The 23204-nt window shown below is 42.0% G+C and overlaps 3 protein-coding genes across 3 annotated transcripts; 1 reads left to right on the top strand and 2 right to left on the bottom strand.

Annotated features, from left to right (window-relative positions):
* Positions 1-3480: 3480 nt before the first annotated feature.
* ldha (lactate dehydrogenase A4) lies at positions 3481-11221 on the top strand. Its single transcript, XM_086108360.1, has 8 exons — positions 3481-3638; positions 5705-5830; positions 7519-7636; positions 7719-7892; positions 8622-8795; positions 8917-9034; positions 9987-10110; positions 10266-11221. Exons 2-8 carry the CDS (start codon positions 5705-5707, stop codon positions 10428-10430), a joined length of 999 nt encoding a protein of 332 aa, XP_085964486.1. The 5' UTR covers positions 3481-3638; the 3' UTR covers positions 10431-11221.
* Positions 11222-11725: 504 nt separating this feature from the next.
* On the bottom strand, positions 11726-19968 carry tsg101a (tumor susceptibility 101a). The gene is made up of 10 exons (XM_086108359.1): positions 19611-19968; positions 18876-18963; positions 18297-18362; positions 17902-18065; positions 17516-17642; positions 17323-17380; positions 17073-17167; positions 13372-13574; positions 12785-13024; positions 11726-12685 (listed from the first exon to the last, which is right to left on the bottom strand). Exons 1-10 carry the CDS (start codon positions 19650-19652, stop codon positions 12596-12598), a joined length of 1173 nt encoding a protein of 390 aa, XP_085964485.1. The 5' UTR covers positions 19653-19968; the 3' UTR covers positions 11726-12595.
* Positions 19969-20335: 367 nt separating this feature from the next.
* On the bottom strand, positions 20336-22961 carry LOC147205871 (tumor susceptibility gene 101 protein). Its single transcript, XM_086109678.1, has 6 exons — positions 22920-22961; positions 22500-22584; positions 22351-22416; positions 22081-22244; positions 21910-22012; positions 20336-20855 (listed from the first exon to the last, which is right to left on the bottom strand). Exons 1-6 carry the CDS (start codon positions 22959-22961, stop codon positions 20740-20742), a joined length of 576 nt encoding a protein of 191 aa, XP_085965804.1. The 3' UTR covers positions 20336-20739.
* Between the last annotated feature and the right edge of the window lie 243 nt (positions 22962-23204).

Below are 23204 nucleotides of genomic sequence, written 5' to 3'. Positions count from 1 at the left end.
TCCTACATTAAAATACATCTAATTTGTGTAAAAGTGTCACTTTTGTTGTTGTACACAGCAGAGATGTGCCTGGGTTTATCAGTGTGTAATTGCTGTTGATTGCTATATTATTACCCGCCTTAATCTGGGTGCGGGTGGGTAATAAAAGGAGCTCCAGCAGGGATGTTCTCAATCGCAAGCAGAGTGTTAGGGCCCAGAAAAAAAAAGTCAAAGGGAGCGAGGAAGGTGGAGTAGATGGGAAGGAAGGTGAGATAAGGAGGCGTTGAAGAGAGTGAGACAAATTAATCAAGAAACCGCAAACAGTGTGAATCGTGAGTTAAGCGTCACATGATTGATGGCTCTGTGTTCATTGGCCCCAATTCTAAACAGAGGGGGCAGGTGTGCGGAGGTGATTAGATTGCTGTACGGTGTAGAGCAAGCAGCGAGGGGTGTATACTTTCACTCCCAAGCAGACACACTGTGGTCCCAATGATCTGCGCAAGAGCAAAGTGTTGACCCTGTAGAGTGAATGGAGGAGCTAACATGACACACTAGCATTTGGTGTCTCGCAAGGCTAGTAGGGATAGATTTTGTCTCACATTCCGGAAGGAGGCAGATGAAAATCAAGACAAGTAGCAGGGAGAGAGTCCAGGAAATTTTGAACAATGCTAAGAAGCTGCGGTGGCTCGTCAATCGAGGGCACCAGGGCGCTGCATACCTGCCCAGCTGAATCACCTTGAAAGGGACAAAAATCTCATCACGAAATATGAAAATAAACAAGCCAAGAAACAGATAAATATGTGCGCTAATTTATTTCTATCTATGATAAATCTCAGCAAGTGTGAGGCCTGTGAGCTACTCATGTGGTCCGTAGAGGAGACCCGCGGGCACCGTGTTGGTGACCCATGCTCTATTTTGTCCATAGATGTCAGTGTGAATGTGAATGATTGTTTGTCCATATCTCTGATGTCAGGTCACGATCATCTTGCTCATATTATTCCGTAATCTATCTGTTGAAAATGGCTTGTTCTCTTTGATGATGCAGGGATGCTGTTTTATTTTTAACTATAAGTGCAAGAACAGGACCATCACCATGACAAAAGGTAAGCAAACAAAGAGCTGTGGCAACTACCATAACTCATAGAGCAGCAACTTTCAAAGGTCGAGGACACAATACACCTTAATTCAAAAATGTATAGAGGTAATACAGGAGAATGTGGCTGTTATCGTGGCATCTAGGACAACTTCGACAATAAATGAATACTCATAGCTTTGACAAAGGCAAGGCCTTGACAGATTCTTCTTTCTACTGTTAGTTATTTCGATCTCTACAACAAATTAATGCATTAGTGTTGATCATAGAGTACGTTTTGAAATCCATATTCTCTAAGCTTTATGATAGCACCATCTTCTGGTGAACTGCTTTTATTGAGCCATTGGTTGATGGGCGGCGGTAGTCGAGTGGTTAGCACGTCGACTTCACAGTGCAGAGGTACGGGGTTCAATTCCAGCTTTGGCCTTCCTGTGTGGAGTTTGCATGTTCTTCCTGTGCCTGCGTGGGTTTTCTCCGGGTCCTCCGGTTTCCTCCCACGTTCCAAAAACATGCATGGCAGGCTGATTGAACACTCCAAATTGTCCCTCGGTGTGAGTGTGAGCGCGGGCATTACTAGAGTGTATAGTAAGACATGTTCCACTAGTTAGTGCGTTGAACTGTTTTGACGTGAAAACGGAGAATACACTGCTAGATGGACCTGAAAAGGGATATAATCTTCAGAGTATCCTAAAAACTGATAGCAAGGACATCAAACAAATGCTCATGACACTAGTCATAGTTCTAATTCTGGTGTACATAATTACGAATGGTTCGAGTTCCATGATTGACAGCCATGATGAAGTCAGGAAGTCATGCAACTTGTCAGAGCAGTTATGGTTTAACTCAGTCATTACTCAACTCTGTCACACCGTAGAGAGCAAATGAATTCAAGGAATGGCGGTGTTGTAACTACAGTACTTGTAACACGACAGTAGGCCGCTGGATAAAAGGAACGAAGGGCAATGATGAAGCAACTTTGTTACGCCAGATGTCCTTTATGTTGTCCTTACTAAAAGCTAACAGTTGGGGGCGCAAAAGCCGCACTGATCAAGCAAATGATGGAAATAAATCACAAAAATGTTGCTTGGCGGGCCAGCACACCCTTCATTAGGTACACACGCGTTCTTGAAAAAATGTGTTAGCGCTGTAATTCTGCTTTTGTCAGATAATTCGATTTAATTTGAATAATTTATTTCATGTTTGTTCATATTTCAATTCATTTGCCTTTTAAAATTGTAGCCATATGGGTATGGGTGTAGGGTTTATTTATCTTCTGTATTTGTAGGGGAAATACACCAGAAGTTGGTAAAAGGTCTACATTACAAGAAAATTGAGAAAACGCGTATGTTTTTCCCAACTCAAACGTTTTTCATGTGTGGGTTTACCTTTTATTGATCTCAAATGGTTACTTAAGTATTTGATATACAATATTTATTTTAAGTTTTAGTTGATCTTATATATTGCATTGAAACAATGAGAATCTTGTTTAACGTAGTGGTTAAAACAGTTAAATTGAAAACAATATCGTATTATGCCCCTCTGTTAATCACACAATCACAGACACCATTTCTGGCAGTCAGACAAAATTGAGCTTTTTTCATGATAGTGTAGTAGTCGATGTTGCATATACATGTAAGTTGAAGGGTTCGCTGTTTTGTAGTGGATAGCTCTACTTTAAAAATGGGCAAAAGGAGAGATGGAATCCTTTGAAGGCAGCTTTTTATTTTCCCCCGTCTGCACCTCCGAACGAACGAACGAGAACACAACCTCCTTCCCGGAAACACAAAACACTTCCTGGTTTCCTTAACCAATCAGATTATATCAACATAAACTTGTTTGAGCAATTATTAAACGGAATACAGTATAACCTAGGTAACTGTAACACAAAAGAATATAATGCTCAAATATAAAATGAAAATAATTAATAATTTAACATAGTCTTACATTCTTCCCCCTCCCACCAGAGAAATGTAACACAAAAGAACATAATGCTCAAATATAAAATGAAAATAATTAATAATTTAACATAAGCTTACATACATAACATTCAGTTACACACTAGATAGATGGGTAGACACACACACACACACACACACACGGGGGCTGGCCACATTTTTACCTACGATGACGAAAGAAATCGTCACTCAATTGCTCAATGTTGTACAGACATTTCACATGTGCTGTGGACGCAAGGCAGTGTTAAATTGGTTCGTATTGTGGGTTCGTTCCCACGTGTTCCGTTCAGGATTCCCGTTCGAACACCGGTGCCCCTGCCGCTAATTGCATTTAGAAATTCTTCAGGCTGAATCACACAACTTTCTTCCGCATCCTGCCAAAGACGTGACACCCAGCACGCACACTATCCGGTGGCCGCGCCCCTTGTCTACTTTTTCTCATTTGTATGCGCAAACGTCATCAAGGAAGGGGAGGAGGGAGGGGGCGTGAAGGATGTTTAAATTGCAATCCAAGCCTTCCCCCCAGCGGTACCCCTTCTGCGGGAGAATTGCGACAGCAACCAAGGCAACGCTACGAGAAGCATTCCAGCCTTCACACCGAAGCATAAACGGTAAGACAAATTAAAAATCTACTGTATAAACCAGCTCGTGTTTTTAAACGGGGATAAAAGTAAAGGTGATTTCCGGGAATATAACGTTTATTTCAACCGGGAAAGGATGTGATACACTTGCTTACATGCTTGCATGTCATATTTATCTATCTATGTATAATATTTGTAACACTGTCATGTTTCTTGTGATTTTTTTCCTGGGGCCTGTTATATATTGTACTATACTATATTACAACACATGACTTGGATGCGGTACCTACTAAGTCTCGTCAGGATCATAAAGTGAATTCCCACTTGTTGCCGACAGTGTATATATAAATGATATCCACTTCCGAAGTTTATATTATTTGCCCTGCCATCCTAGAGGGTCTTAACACAAAATTAAACTGATTGCATCGCCACAGAGGGACATTGCGTGTTGCAGTATCACACGTCCAGTAAGTGTAAAATGGAGGCGCCCCTCCTCCTCTTCCCTGGCAGTGGTCTCCCATCTTGAAATTCCCGTTTGACCAAATGCACCTAACGCACAGCATAGAGACCCGTATCATTAATCTGGACGCTACAAACATGACATGCTGAATTTAAATGTGAATTGTTCCACCCATGTGGTATCGAAGAGACTTTTGGTTGTTTTCCCAATACCACGATGAGCCCACCCTGGTATGCGATGATAGCTGTTTTTGTGTAATGGTTTCCTTCTTTTGTATGTATGCATGTCTTTCATGAATTCACTATTTGTTGGAAGTCACATATAGACATACTTCAAAGAGTGATAATGATTGATTGCCCGACATATTTCACCCAAAAGTATACAACAAAAGGTACTATTAAAACAGTAAGCTGTCAGTGGCAGTGTACGTCTGTGCTGAAAGTGATTAAAAGTTTTTTTGTTGAAACCCAGCACACCTCTCAGAGACAGAAAGGTCTGACATCCTTCCCAGTATATCCTGCGATTGTGTGTGAACTCTCCACATTAGAGTGTAACCCTCCACATGCAACTGCTTGTAAGTAGTGAACGCTCTAGGAACCATAAATAGTATTGTGTGTGTGACGTCAGCTGGGGGATAGGCTGTGCTGCACGTACACATGATCCCCCACTGCCTCCCTCCCCTCCTGAGAAATTACCGGTGTCTCTCTAGAGCCGTTTCGAAGCAGGGAGGTCTTGTCCAGGCAGTGGTTGCTATGGAGATCTGGTGAAGTGAGACTCCGGGAATCAATGAGAACGCTCAGCAAAAAAAAAACAATGGAAATATCTGTGGTAGCAAGTGACAGGTGTACACCGTTACAAAAGACATTCATAACAATATGTTTATTATTGTGATTCATAGTTTGTAAACAGTCAGTCAGAGCGCTGTTACTCATTTTTTGCCTTTGGCTTATCCTGAACGAGCCTTTTAGTTGGATGCAATCAAGCCCACCTATTTTGTATAGAGTTTGTCCTCATTTGTGTCGAGGGTAAGCTTGGAGCCGATCCCATTCTGAAACATTCGTCCATTTTCTACAGTGCTTGTCCGCATTAATATAGCGAGTGAGCTGACGCTGGCTGAGAGGGAGGCTCCACCCTCCACTGGTAGCCAGACAATCGCAGGGCACAGTTTGACGAACAAGTTAGCGTTTATGCTCACATTGCACCGAGGAACAAGTTCAGGGAGAACATATACTCTCCACACAGAAAGGCCTGAAATCGAACATACTAACCACCAGGCCTCTGGGCTGCTCACGCTGTTGTTCTAAACCACTGGCAACATGCTACAGTAATGAACAATTAAGATATAGAACATTTTTTATTATATATATATATTTATTTATTTATTATTTTATTTTTATTTTTTTATCCTGGACTTAAATTATCCTCAGAAGAGGATAGTTCGAGCGTGTTTTTTTTCCCCCTCTCCCTACCTAGTGGTTTCCTTTCTGAACTCTGACTGTAAATTTCCCCATTGCGGGACAAATAAAGGATATCTTAATGTCCCGAAAGAATTTAAACCCCCTTGTTTGCGTTTCAGCACCACCTATGTCCATTTGGCTGCCATTTAGCAGATCCATTTTCACTTTTCTTTCCACAGATGGCCACCAAAGACAAACTGATCACCCAAGTGCTGAAGGAGGAGCCAGGGAGCAGCAGGAACAAGGTGACGGTGGTGGGCGTCGGCATGGTGGGCATGGCCACAGCCATGAGTGTTCTGCTCAAGGTAAGAGACAACCCCCCCAGCGAGACAGGAATGTGTGCAGTGAGCATCTGATTGTGAATATAACACTATTGATGATGTGCTTTGCAGTGGTGTTGACTTGCAATACCTGATTATGTTTTTAAGTCAGAAGATTAACATTGCAAGCACGTCTTTGTCATGATTCGGTTTAGGGACCAACAGGTGGCACTGTAGGGCTCCCCTGGCAGCTGCACACCTGTTGGTCATAGGTAATCAGGCCTTTAAAAGGACTCCCAGCCCGAACACTCGGTGTCGGGTCATTGTTGCTTTTTGCTACTGTCGTGTGTGTTGCTGTTTGCTGTTGGCTTCTTTTATGTTTAGTTCATTGTTATGTTTTAGTTTTAGTCATGGGTTTTGTTTGATACTTTGGACTTCGTTTGGTTTGGATTTAGTTTTTTGTTTTAAATACAATTCTTCAAATACACCCTGCTCCTCCCTCCTGCCTGCTTTTTGGGGTCCACCACCACCGTGCTACGTGACAGTCTTGGTGTCATACAATGCAGCGATACACCAAGGCAAACAAAAAACACAACAGTAGAATAGAGATACTGGTTGCATTATAGTTCCTGTTTACTATCAGTTATATGGAATGGGCTACTTTTGTTTTACTAAAAAAACAAACATGTTTTCCTTGTAGTTTATGCCATTGCCAATTGTCTGGTGTCTCGTCAGCCATATGCACACAGTATCGATTGGCCTCTCACTCTCTGTTTGCTGAATCGGTGCCAGCGGTGGAATAATGGAGCCACTGTGGAAGATGGCCCTTGCTTTCGATAAGCAAAAGCTGGGCAGCATGAAAATGTGTGATGCGGCTCTTGGGCTTTCCAATTACTCTTTTGGAATTTTAAGCGGGCCTCTCTGTAATTTAGATAATGGATAGCGCACACTCTAGAGCAGTGAAGCCTTTCTTGAGCCATGGCACACCACTCTCCAAAAAATATATTCATGTCCACTAGGGATGTGACGATAACGGCAATACTGCAAGACTAAAATTGCCCCAGTATTGTCGTTGCGTTAAGGTCAGAGCAACACACCTCCATTAAAAAATTACTTATCGCCCACTTCAGCTGGACACAGCATTGTGAACTACATAAACCATAATACTTTGCGCTGTTGAGCTAATAGACAATTTGACTGGCCAAGCCAATTCTTTGTCAATGATGTTAATATGTCCAAAAACACAATACTGTGCTTTCTTTTTTCAATCTTACGTCCTTTTTTTTAAAACAATATCATGAGTCTTTATACAGTATCATGAACTTTTTTATATATAGCCCCCACCCCCTCACCCTACCACACTATATTGTGAGAATTATATGGTGAGGTACAGTACATATCCTGATAATATCGTAGCCTCTTGTATGGATATGATTACGTCACCAGGATACACTCAATTTACTCGCAAATTTATTTACTGCGTATAAATCTGGGCTTGTTTTGTTGAATACAAAGCTCTGATTTTTTTCTGACAAATGGCAACAGATGAATTCACAGGTTCGTTGTACCTTTCACCAGATATGGGACGAGTCGTCAATTGTTCCGCCTCACAGTATACATAGATGACTAAAGATAACTAATTTAGTCAAATCTGATAATTTCCTGTAGCACAAATGACGATCTCGTACTCGTTCTCACTCTTAAACGTGTACCTACTGTTATTTGCTAATTAGGATCTTTGTGATGAGCTGGCGCTGGTGGACGTGATGGAGGACAAACTGAAAGGCGAAGCATTGGACCTGCAACACGGCTCCTTCTTCCTGAAAGCGCACAAGATTGTGGGGGACAAAGGTGAAAAGAGGACAACAAACCAAATGGACGAGAACAACAACTATCTGGCAATCTATAAATCGCGTGTGTTTGAATTCTCCAGACTACAGCGTGACTGCCGGCTCCAGGGTGGTCGTGGTGACTGCCGGCGCGCGTCAGCAGGAGGGAGAGAGTCGCCTCAATCTGGTGCAGCGCAACGTCAACATCTTCAAGTTTATCATCCCCAACATTGTCAAGTACAGCCCCAACTGTATCCTGATGGTTGTCTCGAACCCAGGTAAGGAAGGACACTTGAGAGACACTATTCATTCCCATCCGGAGCAACAGATAGTGTGGCTTGATCCTTCTCTGCCCTTTATGCATTTACACTTCATTGAAGAAAAAAAACTGTGCTACCAGGACCATTTTATATAGCATGTGTTTACCACTTAAGGCAGGGATGTCAAACTCATTTTTGTTGTGGGCCACATTGTAGTTACTATTTCCCTTGGAGGGCCATTCGGATTGTGAAACCATATCAAGTCAAGAATAATGGTTGATTCGACTTTTGTCTTAAGTTACTGTAATGAGAGTTTTGGTCACAAGAAAATGCTTACAATGTCTCTTTTGTTGATTATATATGCAAATTTGAAATTTTGGTACTGATGTTAGCAAGCGTCATGAAAGTCGACATGTTTGATTTGCTTTCGCAAATCTCCTCACATTCTTAAAACCGCCGAGTCAAAGGGAACCCGAATTGGGAGAAATAGTTAAGCCGATGCTGGGTCCATGGATGGGCCATCCACCACCCTGACTGGGATTTGGACCTTGAATCCCCATGTTGAAAGTCAACCGTGTTAACCACTCAGCCATCCAAGTCAGAAAGGTTTCCATTTAAAATGACTTGAGTTTTGTGTCATGTCTGTGATCTGCTTTTTTTTTTTTTTTTTCTACAAATTGAAACAACTGAATTCGCCAGGGGTTGTACCCAGTCAACTCATCGTATTGTCCCTTTTTCCCCTCTCAGTGGACATCTTAACCTACGTTGCTTGGAAGCTGAGCGGTTTCCCCCGTCACCGCGTCATCGGCTCTGGAACCAACCTGGACACGGCCCGCTTCCGTCACCTCATGGGAGAGAAACTATCCCTCCACCCTTCAAGCTGCCACGGCTGGATCATCGGAGAGCACGGGGACTCCAGTGGTATGTGGCTCCTCACTATAAATAAAATGGGAGCCGATATACGGGCGCAGCTTAAATTTAGCATCCTGTGTGTGGCCAGAAATTAAATTTGACTTTATCTGAGCTATTTGGCTTCTCTTAGTGCCTGTGTGGAGTGGCGTGAACGTGGCCGGCGTCAGTCTTCAGGACCTCAACCCTAAAATGGGGGCTGAAGGAGATAGCGAAGACTGGAAGGCGGTGCACAGAATGGTGGTTGATGGGTGAGTAGTTTTTGTCGCAACTCATCATGTACTTGCATTTCCCCCCGTTTCTCTGCGATAGCGGGAAAGTTGAATTGAAAGTCCACAATTGAAATCAGTGTCGCTGACCATCCCGAGTGAGGAATTTGAACATGTAACAAAATGTGAATGTTTGTAAAATGCTTTGTAAATGATTGATGGCTGGTTCAAAGAAGAATGTGGCTGTATTTTCCCCACCCCTATGTTAATACAGTCACGACTGTATATCAGCACTTATATTGTACATAACAACTCAGTTCAACTTAATTTCTTTTACGGAGTAATTTAAAAACAACGGCAGCTGAAACAACGTGCTGTACGTATAAATCAAATAGAAGACAGATGAACATAACATAATTCACAAGCAATAAAACAGTCACAGTAGAAACAATAGAAAGAAATGGCGGAGTCTCCTGCTGTGTTGAAAGCCAAGAAATAACATTTTGTTTTAAAGCGAGTTTGCCTCTTAATGTCATTGTTGTACTAAGGAGGGCTGGTCAGTGCAGACACGATGGCATAGCCATTGTGTATTAAAGGCTTTTAGTTTGTCCTCCTGCCTTATGCCTGAGTGCCTGGATCCACTTTTTCATCGTTGTATTTGGACAGTGAAAGGGCTTGTCCTATGTGCAGTGGGAGGTCAACAAACTCTATCCCCTCTGAGCTTCCGCTTAGACTTTAGTATCTCCACAACCAACTGCCAACGTTCAGATTGCAGCAATAGGTTCGTTTTATGATGCAATGTCCAAACCTAAACGTGACTTTTCTGCCTCACACGTAGTGTTCTTATGGCAGGACAATAGGCTTCCTGATCTGAGATTAGAGGCAATAATACCATATCAACATCACGTTATCAACACTGCTCATATGAAAAATGTCGGCATTTCAAAATGTGCAAAATTGCGTCACATCTTGACAATGTGTGCGTGTGCTGCAGGGCCTATGAGGTGATCCGGCTGAAGGGTTATACTTCATGGGCCATCGGGATGTCTGTGGCTGACCTGGTGGCAAGCATCACCAAAAACATGCACAAAGTTCACCCTGTGTCCACACTCATCAAGGTAAGGACACTTCATTAGGTACACAATCAAACAAGCTCTTCCACAAGAGCTGTTTTTGTGCACCCATTCAATCAATAAAAGTGGCGACGGTCCTTGCGTGGTTCTTATAGGATTGTGAGAAATATGTCACAATTAATGCGTGTGTTGTTCGGCAGGGGATGTACGGCGTGCAAGAGGAGGTCTTCCTGAGCGTCCCTTGCGTCCTGGGCAACACGGGCCTGTCGGACGTCATCAACATGACCCTGAAGCCCGAGGAGCAGCAGCAGCTTGTGAAGAGCGCCGAGACGCTGTGGGCCGTCCAGAAGGAGCTCATTCTGTGAACAGCGCAGCGCCCCGTGGTCCGTGGCCACCTCGACCCCAAACTAAACGTCACAAAACACTTTGCATTAAGCCCAAGCGACTCCCTTGTATTTTTCTGTGTCCCGCTGTGGCAAATGGCCTCCATGAAGACCACAAAAAGTGGAAGTTACTTTCAGATATTAACCAAGAATAGGTGTCGTCTGCTCCCATCATTGTACGTCTAACCAGAAACACAACTATTTAGCTGTTAGCATCAGCTTGTGTTGACATTTGGGAACGTTAGTCTAAAATCCTACAAGTACGCTGTTACTGTGCACTGTTATGGCTTCTGTCACACACTCCTTGTCTGCTTTGTGTAATGGTTGGAATGTCTGTTTTTTTGTTCACGCATCAGTATGTGTGGGTTTTTGTTTTTTTAAGTCTGATAGAGACATTCCATTCTCAGTGGGGGGAGGCTTCCTGTCCAACTGATGTCATAGTAATCTAAGGTCTTCTCCACACATGACCACAAGTGCACTGATAAGTCAAGAGAAATTCACTACGCTCCTTGTATGGGTCAGGATGCTACTGAATGGAAATCAACATATGTTGTTTGCACAACCTAATCTTCTGGAAGAGAAATGTATTTATTTTTCCCCACATAAACTCTAAAGGACATTAACAAAGTGTAATGGTGTTATTTCCTCTACACCCGTTACTGCAGATGATCGATATTTATTGTTTCAAGTATTATTTATCATACCGAATCACTGTATCTGGACATATTTTTATGTACTGCAGCATCAAATAAAGCCAAGATACGGAAACTAGACCCTCACTTCTCTGCCTGTTCACTTTAATTTGATTGATAACAAGAAGTTTGTATGCCAGGGTAACAATAAAAAGTCCTGTTCACATAGTTCATGTTTTTTGCAGTATGACTTTCAAAGGTTACAGCCAACTATGAAGTATGGTCATGACTGGAAAAAATAATTTGAAGACTCTAAATTATCTTCTGGTGTGAACGACAACGTGAAAGCATGTCTCTATGTGCGCTACAAGACCAATGAGGTCAAGCACTAAAGAACAGCGATTCCCAAACCAGGGTTGCCGGACAGAATTAATTTTATGAGATGTTACCGGGTGTGTTGTGTGAAATTATCCAATTTATTAACAGATATTTAATTGACAAGAAATCTTCACCAAAGCCAGCGACATGGCAGGCAGAACATGTTTTTGTGACATTAGCAATTCAGTTTGAGTCGACTTAAATTCATAGAGCGTAGAAAGGCGTAGTCACCGTGACCTGCTGAAGCGCAAATAAAAATCTTGTTGATTTGCCATCAAATCAGTCTTTAATTTGAACGGATTTACATAAATCTACAGATACAAAAGATGATCTATGGTTTAATTGGAAACAAATAATAACAGCAGATACTCTATGATACATTTCAAAGTGCATTTAGTAGAAGGCTAAGTTAAATGAGAGGTGTTGTCATAACTTAACATCTGATTAGTATAATAGGCTCTTCTGTACCCTATAACACTCAAAAACCTTTACAAAAATGGTTGATAGAGAACTAACTTCTCAGCAGAAACAACAGAGTGAACAGTAAAAATAAAAAATAGTGAATATACTTTGTAAAAACGTCCTCAAGAGAGATACTGTACAGAGTAGAAGAGCTACTGTACACGATTGGTTAATGCAGCTGAACACTCAAATGTGAGGGCTAACCTGAGCAGCTGACACATACAATGAAAGTGGAAAGAGAGGCAAAACATGAGTGAGAAGCAAAACAGGTTCATGGTTTAAAGCATATCCATAATAGAAAAAAAAGCCTTCTGAATGTGGCTCAGGCTGCACACAGCACTAAATCAAGGGTCTTCTTAAGGTTAACCACTTTGGGTATTTATATCGGAGCTTAACCTTTTCATGACTTTGGGTGTCTCAACCGCGAGGCCCCCGAAATTTTGTGCTTACTCAACAAACAAGGCTGCCTGGCTAATAGATAGCCTCCAGTACACATATATCAATGGTGTCATTACGTGCGTGTTGGGGGAAATCTCTCAAGCATTTGGTTTAATCCAGTTCACGACGACAAATCTTAGGAGTGTTTAAACAACCCGGCGGTCCATAAAAGATGGGAAACGGCACAGAGGGAGAAGAAAGAGAACCACGGGGCCTGAAGACATGTCTGCGTCTCGCTCAGTAGAGGTCGCTGAGGCCGGCGGTCTTACGGGCTTTCTGCATGAGGGCGCGGAGCTGGAACTGCTTTCTGGACAGAACGCGTACGTGCTGCAATAAGAGAGGAAAAGAATCAACACTGATAGACCCGTACACACAAAACACTGTGGACTATGTGTCAGTATCTCCAAATTGTGTTGAAATGGCCACCTTGAGAAAAACCTCCAGGTCTATGACCCCCCTGCGGAGGGCCTCTCCCAGATAGAAGATGGTGTCCTCGATGGCGTTCTCCTCAGCGTACAGATTCAGGATCTGTTTGTACAGGGGGGCCGTCGGAACAATGATGTCATCGATGTCATTGTTCTCCGACTGGTTCTCCATCTTCTCCAGGGCCTCGGTCAGCTCCTCGTCCTTGCGCTTCAGCAACTCGATGTTCCTGTCGACGTCAGCCTGGTCCAAAAATATTTGGTTGGATGTTAGAACCGCCGAGTGAACAGTACGGTGAAAGCCTTTCCAGACCCACCCACTACGGAATGGTAAACTTTTCACAATGACGTCACGTGCACATCTGGGTGGCAAGACTGACTTTTCCGAAGGCACCACCCCAAAACAAGCTCTTCTATGCCATTTGACCAAGGCAGAACAATTGAGGAAACAGGATCAAAGGTAGTCCCCGTAATTTACATTTTAAAAAGCAAACTGATTCAATAATAGTTGCGTTCACAGATGCATCAATAATGACAAACAGCGCATTTCTGGGAAATACTGTATATATACAGTACAAAAAATAAGATTACCACTTCCTGGTCCAATCGGGAGATCATGTCCTCCAGTTTCTGGTGGCCCTTCTTGAGGTCTTCTTCTGTTCGCTTAAGGGCATCCAACTCGGCCTGAGCCCTGTCCATTTCCTCTTTCATCCTCCAGCGAAGCTTGTCACTAACAGCGGAGATCAGCGAGGCACGGATCGTGTCTTCGCCGATGGTGCCATCTCTGTTGGAACCTAAACAAAGTGGCACTCGTTTTAAACCAGTCCCGTTTACTTCAAACGTTTTCTGTCGCCTCCCTTTTTTTTCTCCACAGTGGAGTTCCATTGTCAGGAAAAAAAAGCAGCTTTGATTAGTCAACATAGTGCATGATATTCATGCATCTCACAAGACCTCATTTCAAATGAAAAAGGCCATTTGGTGTTTTCATGTCACATTTTTCAATACATTTATCTCTGAATGGTATCCGGTTTTAGAAGGACATTATGAAAAGAGAAGACAAATACAAATTGGAAACAAATGAGATGTGGACTCCAAGCAGTGGATTTGTCCAGAAAAGATAAATACATTTGACTTGACAATTTTAGGAAAAACTGCTAAATCAACGACTTTTGCAAATGTAAAAACTGGTGGGCTGGTTTGAAGAAAGGAGGGGCCTTTTCTTTTACCTGTGAGAACATACTTGCCCCAAAACCTCACATTGAGCCTCTTGTTTCTCTTCAATCTTCAACCCCCCACCGCCTGGTTGTCGGAATTTCTCAGGGGACTCATGATGCCTCTCACAGGTCAATTTCGGCACTATGCCAAGTCTGGCTTGGTCTATTCAATTCCGCTTACACTTGACATTTTTAGCTCGTCACGTAGGTTCTTGTGATGCATTACTTTGATTTTTTTTTTCTTAAATACCGGTAGATGAAAAAAAAAGGTGGGTTCCATCAACCCATTTATGAAAGCATGTGAAATATAATTATTTCTCGTACATTGTCAACACAATAGGACCCCCCACACAAAGAATCATCCTAAGCACAGACAAGTATCTTTGGAGTCAAAACTACAGCATGTACAGTCCAGTTTTGAATCAGCACTACAAGTGTCAGAGCTGATTCGCATTTCCCCTCCACGACTAAATATAGGCGACCACCAAAAGTCCTCCAGATGGCAGACAGTCCACTGGCGTTTCACTACTGCTTCCAAACAGCTGATCACAGGTCAGTCTTTGTGTGGAGTGACTGTGACCTCCGCAAATATTGCGCACATAAGCAGAGAGGACTCGCTTCCTTCGACTCCAGGCTCACACTGTGCGTCCCGTTGGCCTTTCTTGCTCCCAACTCTAGTTACATCAGATGACCTTTTGCTGTCGGTTCAGCATGCCACCAAAGTCAGGCTCAGGGTGAGAGGGTTTCACTAAGAAGGTCACATGCCTGAATTGCGTTTAACTCCCCAGAACGATGGAGAAGCGTCATTTCATTTGATCGGTGTCATCATAAATCATTTAGAGTCCCCTCCCAAGCCTAAGACATGAAATTAACTCCACCCTGCTTCACAGATGAACTTGTGTGCTTTGGACCACAGTGGATTTTGCAAAGAACTATCGAGGTGAGCCACAAACATTTTGGAACATAGACTACCAAAGTGATGGAAAGGCCCAAGTCTGGAGAGAGAAAGGATTTGCTTTATGATCCCAAACACACAAGTTCATCTGTGAAGCACAGAGTATACAGTCAAGGCCTGGGCTAGCACCGCTGCTTCTGGGAACATATTCAACCCGCCCGTTTTGAGGATTTAACTCATGATGGTAACAGCAAAATGGATTCTGAAGTTTACAAAAGCATGTCTGTCAATTAACAAAAAAAATGCATCCAAACTAATCTGAATAACTTTATCATGCCGCAAGAAAATGGCCCATAACGCACTGCCAACAGAACAAAGGACTTCATTGTGGGGTAGCGGGCGGGTGGAAGGTGATGCAGTTGTTGCAATTAAGGGCATTGCGATCATGCTGAAGATATAAGGTCTTTGATTTCAGACGGAGTTCTATTCCAAGGTGCCTAGTACTACGCTAAGACATTAAGTCAGAATTACAACAGCTAAACTCAGGAAGGAGGTTTGGGACTCCTCTCTGCAAATTAAACCGATATAAAGACTCATTCATACCCCAGGTTATCAGCTTAATTAACAAACAATTAGAGGGAGGTAGACAGACATGAGGGCAGTGTGGGGTGGGCATATGCCTGTAATGTATTGTCCAATGCATGTAGCAGCACGGAGGGCCTGTCCTCCGAGAAAAGTTTCTCCTACGGGACACCAAGTAAAGGTCAAATTCAAATTCACTTCAATATTTACATAAAAACCAAAACCAACGACCGTAAATTCCGGATTACAAGCCACTACTTTTTTCCACACTTTCAACACTGCGGCGTGTAATATGAAGCGGCTTTTTAATTATTTTTTTTCCATCGCGGGAAAAACATGGACCAATAAAATGAATGAGTAGTTCACTGAGGTCCAATGAGATTTTATGACTAATCACAATTTTCGCTCTTTTGCCGTAGCGGGGAAAAATGTGTTACCTGGCAACAGTCGACCAATAAAATGAATGAGAAGTACACAGGGGTCCAATGAAATTGTATAAATACCGGTAATCACATCTTCCTTATTTCAGTCTTTCTTCTAACCCTGATCAACATGGAGAATACCAGACGAAAAGCATATGATGCAGCTTTTCAACTAAAAGCGATCACTCTGGCAGTTAAAGAAGGAAATCGAGCTGCTGCCCGTAATCTTGGCATAGCCGAGTCGATGTTGCAAAGGTGGAGGCTCCGGCAAGAAGAACTGAGCCAGTGTAAAAAGACAACCAAAAAGACCCATGCACATTTGATTTGCCACTCACTCGGACTGTAAATAAAAAAAGTGACTCCTTCGTCATACTGAAAACAAGCGGCCACGAGAGAACACATTTTACCTGTGTTTTGAGCTGCACAGCATCGGTCCTAAAGCTGCCACCGATGATCATTTTTAAGCGGCTGACTATAGAAATAATTTCATACATCTTTTCCCATTTATATGATTTGCATTATTCTATTTAAAGCCTAGTGGGCTGCAGTATTTCTCCTCGTAATTACGCAAATGTGCATCAAGATCTCTCTTTGTCTGGCCTCTTATTGTGTGTTTCAGCGTAATTTCGTTGTGCAAATGCATTTATCATGCTCATAAAAATATGGAGATTATTTTAACCTTAAGAAATTGTTGCGTTTTTTTTCTGCGTCCGCGGCCTCACCGGAGGCGGAGCGCCTGCGGCCCTGCCGCCTGCTCACAGAAGCAAACCCCCGCCTACTCATTGGCCAGCGGTTTATAATATGGTGCGGCGCATATAATAACAAAATAGATTTTTCTTCATAAATCTGAGCATGTGGCTCTTAATCAGGTGCGGTCTGTAGCCCGGAATTTACGGTATATAAAATAATTAAACAACAAAAATATGGCAGAAAATGGGTGCGCTTCTTGTACCATGTTACGAGATTCTTACGACTGCACAAAGAAATACCTTGCGCGCTGTTCGTAGCTTCGTAATGTATGTTGGTGACCCGTTGTAGGTTCGAGTACATCAACACTATTGTCATAATGAGAAATGTTTATGTTGTTGAATTTGACATAACAATAGAATTAGAATCTTTATGGTCATCACACAGCATACTATGTGTGTCTTGATGAGAGATGTTAGACCTAATACATACCCACTGTGGAAACGGGAGTCTGGGCGGGGTAGTGTGTCGGACCAGAAGTAGCTGGGTAAGAGTTGCCCCCTGGGTACTGGTAACCTGGGTAGCCTCTGCAAGAGAAATACAGTAACACTTAGTAATCATACTGGGGCATTTTGTAACACTGGATACAACATAAATGGTGAGAAGTAATAAAACAGCTCCTGCCACAGAGCACACTTGTCACACAAAGCTAGTGTATGCCCATGATTGTGAAACATCTTACCCCGCATTAGGACTTGGGCCATAAGGTGAAACTGCAGGCATGCCAGGTACGTAAGAAGCTGAGGTAAGAGGAAGAGTACACACAATTACATCATCTGAGTGCCTGCTTTTTAATACTTTTTAATAGTGCACTGCTATAGGGGTAGGGCGCCACCTGGTGTTAAACTGGATAACAAAATACAGTCACCACTCACGATTCGGAGGTCCAGCAGCTTGGAAAGCCTGATAAGGTGCTTGTGTGGTTGGGCGAGAAAACACTGGCGGCTCATCTCCGAACACTACGATCATAACCTGGATGAGACCATACAGGTCTGAGTGAGGCTGGAAAAAAAAGAGGAGGTGGTGAAAAATCCTCTCAAAAAATTACAATGAAAAAAAATAACAAGAACAAACATCCAGCAAGTAATATCAGTTACATAAACAGGGTACCTGTTAACACAACCATGTATTCACCATCGACCTCAATTTTATGTTTCCATCAAAACTACGGTAGTTGTCCAATAAGGCCAGAATTCCAGCCCTAGTGGCTTAAAAAAAAAAAAACGTTTGCAAATGAGGCCTCTATTGCTAACAGACTTACATGCTTCCACTCATGTAGATAGGGTAGGTAGATTTTTCCATTGGCATCAATATGTTTACCAGTTTTGATCATCATGGTGCTGGTTGGTTTAACAAAACAAATTGGTGGGTTGAAGGGATACGTGTCCAGCAACCAAAGACACACTGGGATGTTGTAGACGTTGCCTAAGTGGAAACACACATACGTTACCAAATGCAGGCATATATTGATCTACCATCTCCTCTAAACGACATACTAAAAGCCATTTTTCTCATTTGTTAACATACAGCACGCCAGCATAAAGCTGACAAATGTTTCAGTGACTGGCATAGGATGCTCTTCAAATGACTGAACAGAATAATGAATCACAATTTTAACATTGATGTCCAAAACACACATAAGAACATTGTAGGTACCTCTATAGCTTACAGGGACTGTTCCTGTTAAACTCATCAGGTCCCTTGTAGAGCCATCGTTGAACACTGAAAAGCAAGTTGAGCCGGTGAGGAAAAGAAACTAATCCCATCTACTATGGTATTGCACAGAGGTGCCCAACCAGTCGATTGCAATCGACCAGTAGCCTGTGAACTGGTCCCAAGTCGATCGCTGGGGGTCTAGGGGAAAATTGATTTAAAAAAAAAAAAAGGGTGTCTGTGTGCTTGTGATTAATATTCTATATCTTTGTGTTCTGGGCCATTATGGCTATTGCTCATCATGGCATGCGTGTGTGGACACGTGCACATGCAGCAGCGGGTCGATCGCGAGAGGTCGGTTGCTTGAAAAGTCGATCTTCAGTCAAAAAAATGTTGGGCACCCCTGGTATATAGTATATCGAGTCACCCAAGAATGAAGTACTATGGAACCTTTAATGGCAAACAACACCGAGGTTGTACAATTTAGATTTTGGACTCACAGTGGAGCGTGTGCAACTTTCGGCTTGTGTTTGAATTTACAGGTTCCTATGAATATAAAGATTGAAAAGAATATACTATTACCATAGCCATCCATTACGGGCTTCAGGTCTTTGTAATGAGAGATGACGTTGGTGATTTCTCGAACAGACAGGTCCCTGTATTTGTATTGCTGGAATATAACAAAAAAAATAGAGAGGAGTGATACAATGAATGTATTCCCGAATTTGTATATTAACAGAAACGCCTCGAGCTAAGAAGAAAGGTTTGACAAGTTAGTCATTCGTTTATTGTAATGGGAAATCTGTATTTCCTACAGTGTTTAAACAATCTGAGCTTGCTTAACAAAAGCGAGGCGTATTTGTTTTGGACGCAAAAGAATGAGGCTGGAAATACAACGTTCACCAACCAATATCTAAATGATGTAAGAATATTGATGACGAGTAAAAAACATGTAGAACATATGTCAGTGCACAATAGCACACAATAGTCTTAACTGCACACTAGTTCCTTACAACGTACTGTAGTTCAGACGGAACAAGCCGAAGAGAGGCTTAAAAAGTTTGAAAAATTCCTTTAGTGTTTTAAATGGGTATGTTAAATAATGTTAGCACATCGGAAAATACACTTAGCAATGTCAACAGCGTATACTGACGACAGTGATCAAATGAGTGAGTACAGACAACTTAGAACACATGTTTCGCTCAAAGGCAATTTGCCATACCAGGAAACAGCAAATCTACTGTGCTGTCATGTAACGTTTCGTTTATGTTAGCTATCATGCTAACAACTTACGATACTCAGCAAGACTGGTTTTACCTTCAACATTTTCTTCAAGGCGACTTCGTTGACAACCGCCATTGTGTCCTAGTTGGATGTCTTTCAGGAAAATGGAGTATAATGTGGGACAATGAGACAATATGAAGCTCGCTAGCACGAATTCCGTAAATGCTAGGCTAAAGTTAGCACAGCCGTGAGTCGGACTACGCACACAAAAATCGGGCTATTTGGAATAAAACGTTCAGCTGAACAAAGTTTATGCTGGTCTTGTTATCTCAGATCAAAGCAGTACACATATGGCTAATGGTAAACTGACTGCTCGGTACAAACGACATATGCCTTAACACACAAATATAAGACTAACAACAAATCGAATTTCCGGTACTATTCCTGACATTTCCGGGGCAATCAATGACGTAAAGGTTTAGTTTGAAACTTTATTAGCAAAACATATTGATACATCGTTAACTGTTCGGGAATACACAACAGAAATTAAGTGAACCAGGAATCATAACTTCTAACGCTGCACTTGTAATGACATACTGACATTTTAGTGGAGCATTTTTGTTTTAATTTCAAGTTTACATTTTTAACATTTTAGCATTTACACATAAAATTTAACAAACAAACAACAACACTAACAACAGTTGAGAAACAGAGAAAAAAATAACCAAAATTTTGAATACCGTGAACCCCATTAATGATTTTTTTTTCTGGACCACACAAATGGCCTTTTTGTGGTTGCGGGTGGAGGGGGGGGGGGGGGTCCATAAATAACACAACCCAGAGAAATGAAAATAAAACCAGTGATTACGTTATTTACGATTATACTGGGGAAGGAGAAATTACATTTTTGTTTGTTTGTTTTGTCTACACCCACTGGTGCAAAATTCTAAATCAAAGTACAGTTTGGCTGTTTCATATGGGGAGGGGGACGAGAGGTGGGGAAGTAGACTTTTATTTCCAAAAATCACAGGTTAGAAGTCATGTGTGATGTTGACTATGTTAATGTATGTGTATATAGGCCATACATCTCAATGTTGCTAAAATTTACATTGTAAATCATTTATAAAATGAAAAAAAAATAACATGAATCAAACATCAATCAGTAATCAATCATGTTGATGTGATACCGTGCATAATATATGTTTTGCAAGTGAGAAATCAACTAACAGCTGGTTTCATTTCCTTGAAGAACAGATTGGCCATCTTCTGTTGATAAAGTCACGTACAAACTACCGTACCGAGAAAGCACCTGTGACTGTTTGTGGAACTGGAGCGAACCTAAAAAAGGTATTGAGGACAGGTAAGTCCAAAGTTTACTGATACAATCATACACAATCTCACACTTGATTAGACATGCCCCAGTTATTCCTTTGCGGACTGTTTGTCTAGGACACAGAAAAAACATTTGGTTGCCTTTCTTAACTTGATCAGTTTTTTTTCTTATTCACTACAAACTTATTACAAGACATGAAAATGTTATTTGTTTTTTGTGAACATATTGTCATGTTGAGGCTGATTAGTGTACAAAGTGTGTCAGAAAGGTTTCAGGACTGGTGTCACAAAAGATATACTGTACAGTATTTCATATCTTAAGCTACAAACTACAAATGTTTCTCTTTGAAGTCATCTCCCTGGAGTTGAATACACTTTCCAGAACAATAAGCATGTTTTGGGATGTGGGAGCAAGCATGAGTACATGGAGAAAAACCACCCACCGTATGCATCAGGAAAAGTTAAAGAGTCAAACACAGAGGGGCTCTATTTTCATACCTAGTGCAACGTTGAGCATGGTGCACTGAACTTTGCGTGGAGGCGGGCAAGACAAATTTTTGGTGTTGGGTCTGTGTGCCACCTTGACCCCCGGATGTTTGCAGAGAGCAGAATCTGTTAAATTCACCAAAACCGCATTATATACTTCCTGCGGTAATAGTTCGAGATGTGGTTCTAGCGGGGGTAGAATTTAGTCTACTTTGAGCGGCCAAATTGCCAAGTGTACTGGGAGCATGTCAAAGGGAACAACCTCAGTACGCCAGAGCGCCCACTTCGGTGAAGAGTGGTCTGCCAAATTCTCAAGCAGGCAAAATAAGGCTTGCACTGACAGGGGAATCAAGATGCGGGAGTTCTTATGCTCAAGCACATCTGCACCATCTACAAATATAGAGCCCAGAATGTTGTGATGCAGACACGAAAACTGCTAGGTCACTGTGCTGCACCTTTGCCCCATAGAAGAGGAAACATAGCGAAGTGAAGATCCTGACTCCTGGTTTTATCTTTCTGGTTGTCATGCATTCTTGCTCAGACACACCGTATATGTTATGTGATATTAACTTACAGGATGCTTGTGCAGGCTGAGGATGAGGCTGCATACAGATGGGAGGGAGGTCTCCAAACGTGGCAACCATCACCTGCAGGAGGCTCACCAGGTCACACTTCCCCTGAGTGAGCCATGGAAGGGTCAGTGTATGTTATGCATAGCTGTCAAACTCTTGCATCTGCTGCTCACCTGCTTCCACTCCTGCAAGTATGGCAGCAGGATGTCACCATTGCTGGAGACGTAGTTTCCCCGCAGGATTATCATCTCCCACGTGGGCTTGACATAGCAGATGGGGGCCGACTGAGGGTAGCTCTCCTCAAGCCACACACATATGGGGATGTTGTAACTCATATCTAACATAGCGTCAAATACAGTGAGAATATTTGTAAACACTTGTGAAATGCTTAGTTGTGTGGACGTAACGACAATTGCCCCTCACATAAAATGTTCAATCATTACCTTTAAAAAGGATGGGGATAGTTCCTGTAAGACTCATCAAAACCTTTGTGGTTCCGTCATTGTAAGCTGTACAAAACAAACATGACTGTTGAGTACTTCTTATAAGCCACAATTATCAAAAATTATCTTTTTTTTTGTGAGTTTCTTACTGTATTTATCCACCGACGGAACAAGGTCTTTGAAATGGATCAGTGCAACATGTATTTCTTGGGCCACATGGTTACGAAGGTAGGTCTATGCAATGGAAATGAACATACACACAACACCCAAATGGCTATTACACACTGGAAAAAAATTCTTTGGATTTACTTAATTTGAACATGTACATCGGTTGCACATGATTCAAGTGTGGAAAACCTATGTAATTTTCCTGTGTTAAGAAAAAAATACACAAATGATCTGTAATAGTTGAACCCATTTTAATCACGTGCAACCGAAAATCAAGTATTTTCTTTTTTCTTTTCAGTTCAGTTAAGCGATAATATGTCAATATGAGGATCAGTATCTTACGTATACTATCTATTTATGTTCAGATGTATACATACATACAGTATATTATATTCCCTTACCTTCGGCAGCATTTTCTTTATGCCGTTATTGCAGGATGTCATAATTGTTGTGTCTGTCTAAAACCAGAAATTTGTCTTTCCTCTTAAGATCACCAACACTCACTAACGTTTGAGGGGGGGGTTCCGTGTGTTTATGGACAAGCACACAACTTTATGACCCCTAAAAGCCAATAAGAGAGTGGCATCATGATAGTACAATCACGTGACTTCCAAACCATCATATAATAATTAGGCTACATGGCTCAAACAAACATCTTGCTTCTGTGACCCATTAAATGAACACAT

Source organism: Hippocampus guttulatus, chromosome 4, assembly GCF_054856545.1.
Source record: "Hippocampus guttulatus isolate MCC_2025c chromosome 4, RoL_Hgut_1.0, whole genome shotgun sequence".
Lineage (NCBI taxonomy): Eukaryota > Metazoa > Chordata > Actinopteri > Syngnathiformes > Syngnathidae > Hippocampus > Hippocampus guttulatus.
The sequence above is the reverse complement of the archived record's forward strand: the minus strand, read 5'-3'. Positions and strand labels throughout refer to the sequence as shown.

Excerpts from the sequence above, each read along its gene's own strand:
- ldha (XM_086108360.1), top strand. The coding sequence starts at position 5,705 with ATGGCCACCAAAGACAAACTGATCACCCAAGTGCTGAAGGAGGAGCCA. Across the intron at positions 9,035-9,986 it reads CACAGAATGGTGGTTGATGG|GGCCTATGAGGTGATCCGGC; the intron begins GTGAGTAGTTTT and ends CGTGTGCTGCAG. Across the intron at positions 10,111-10,265 it reads CTGTGTCCACACTCATCAAG|GGGATGTACGGCGTGCAAGA; the intron begins GTAAGGACACTT and ends GTTGTTCGGCAG.
- tsg101a (XM_086108359.1), bottom strand. The coding sequence starts at position 19,652 with ATGGCGGTTGTCAACGAAGTCGCCTTGAAGAAAATGTTGAAG. Across the intron at positions 18,964-19,610 it reads CCTTGAAGAAAATGTTGAAG|CAATACAAATACAGGGACCT; the intron begins GTAAAACCAGTC and ends GTTATATTCCAG. Across the intron at positions 17,643-17,901 it reads ATCTACATGAGTGGAAGCAT|CCTCACTCAGACCTGTATGG; the intron begins GTAAGTCTGTTA and ends TTTTTTTTCCAG.
- LOC147205871 (XM_086109678.1), bottom strand. The coding sequence starts at position 22,961 with ATGACATCCTGCAATAACGGCATAAAGAAAATGCTGCCGAAG. Across the intron at positions 22,417-22,499 it reads TCCGTCGGTGGATAAATACA|CTTACAATGACGGAACCACA; the intron begins GTAAGAAACTCA and ends TGTTTTGTACAG. Across the intron at positions 20,856-21,909 it reads TCAGCCTGCACAAGCATCCT|GTTCGCTCCAGTTCCACAAA; the intron begins GTAAGTTAATAT and ends TACCTTTTTTAG.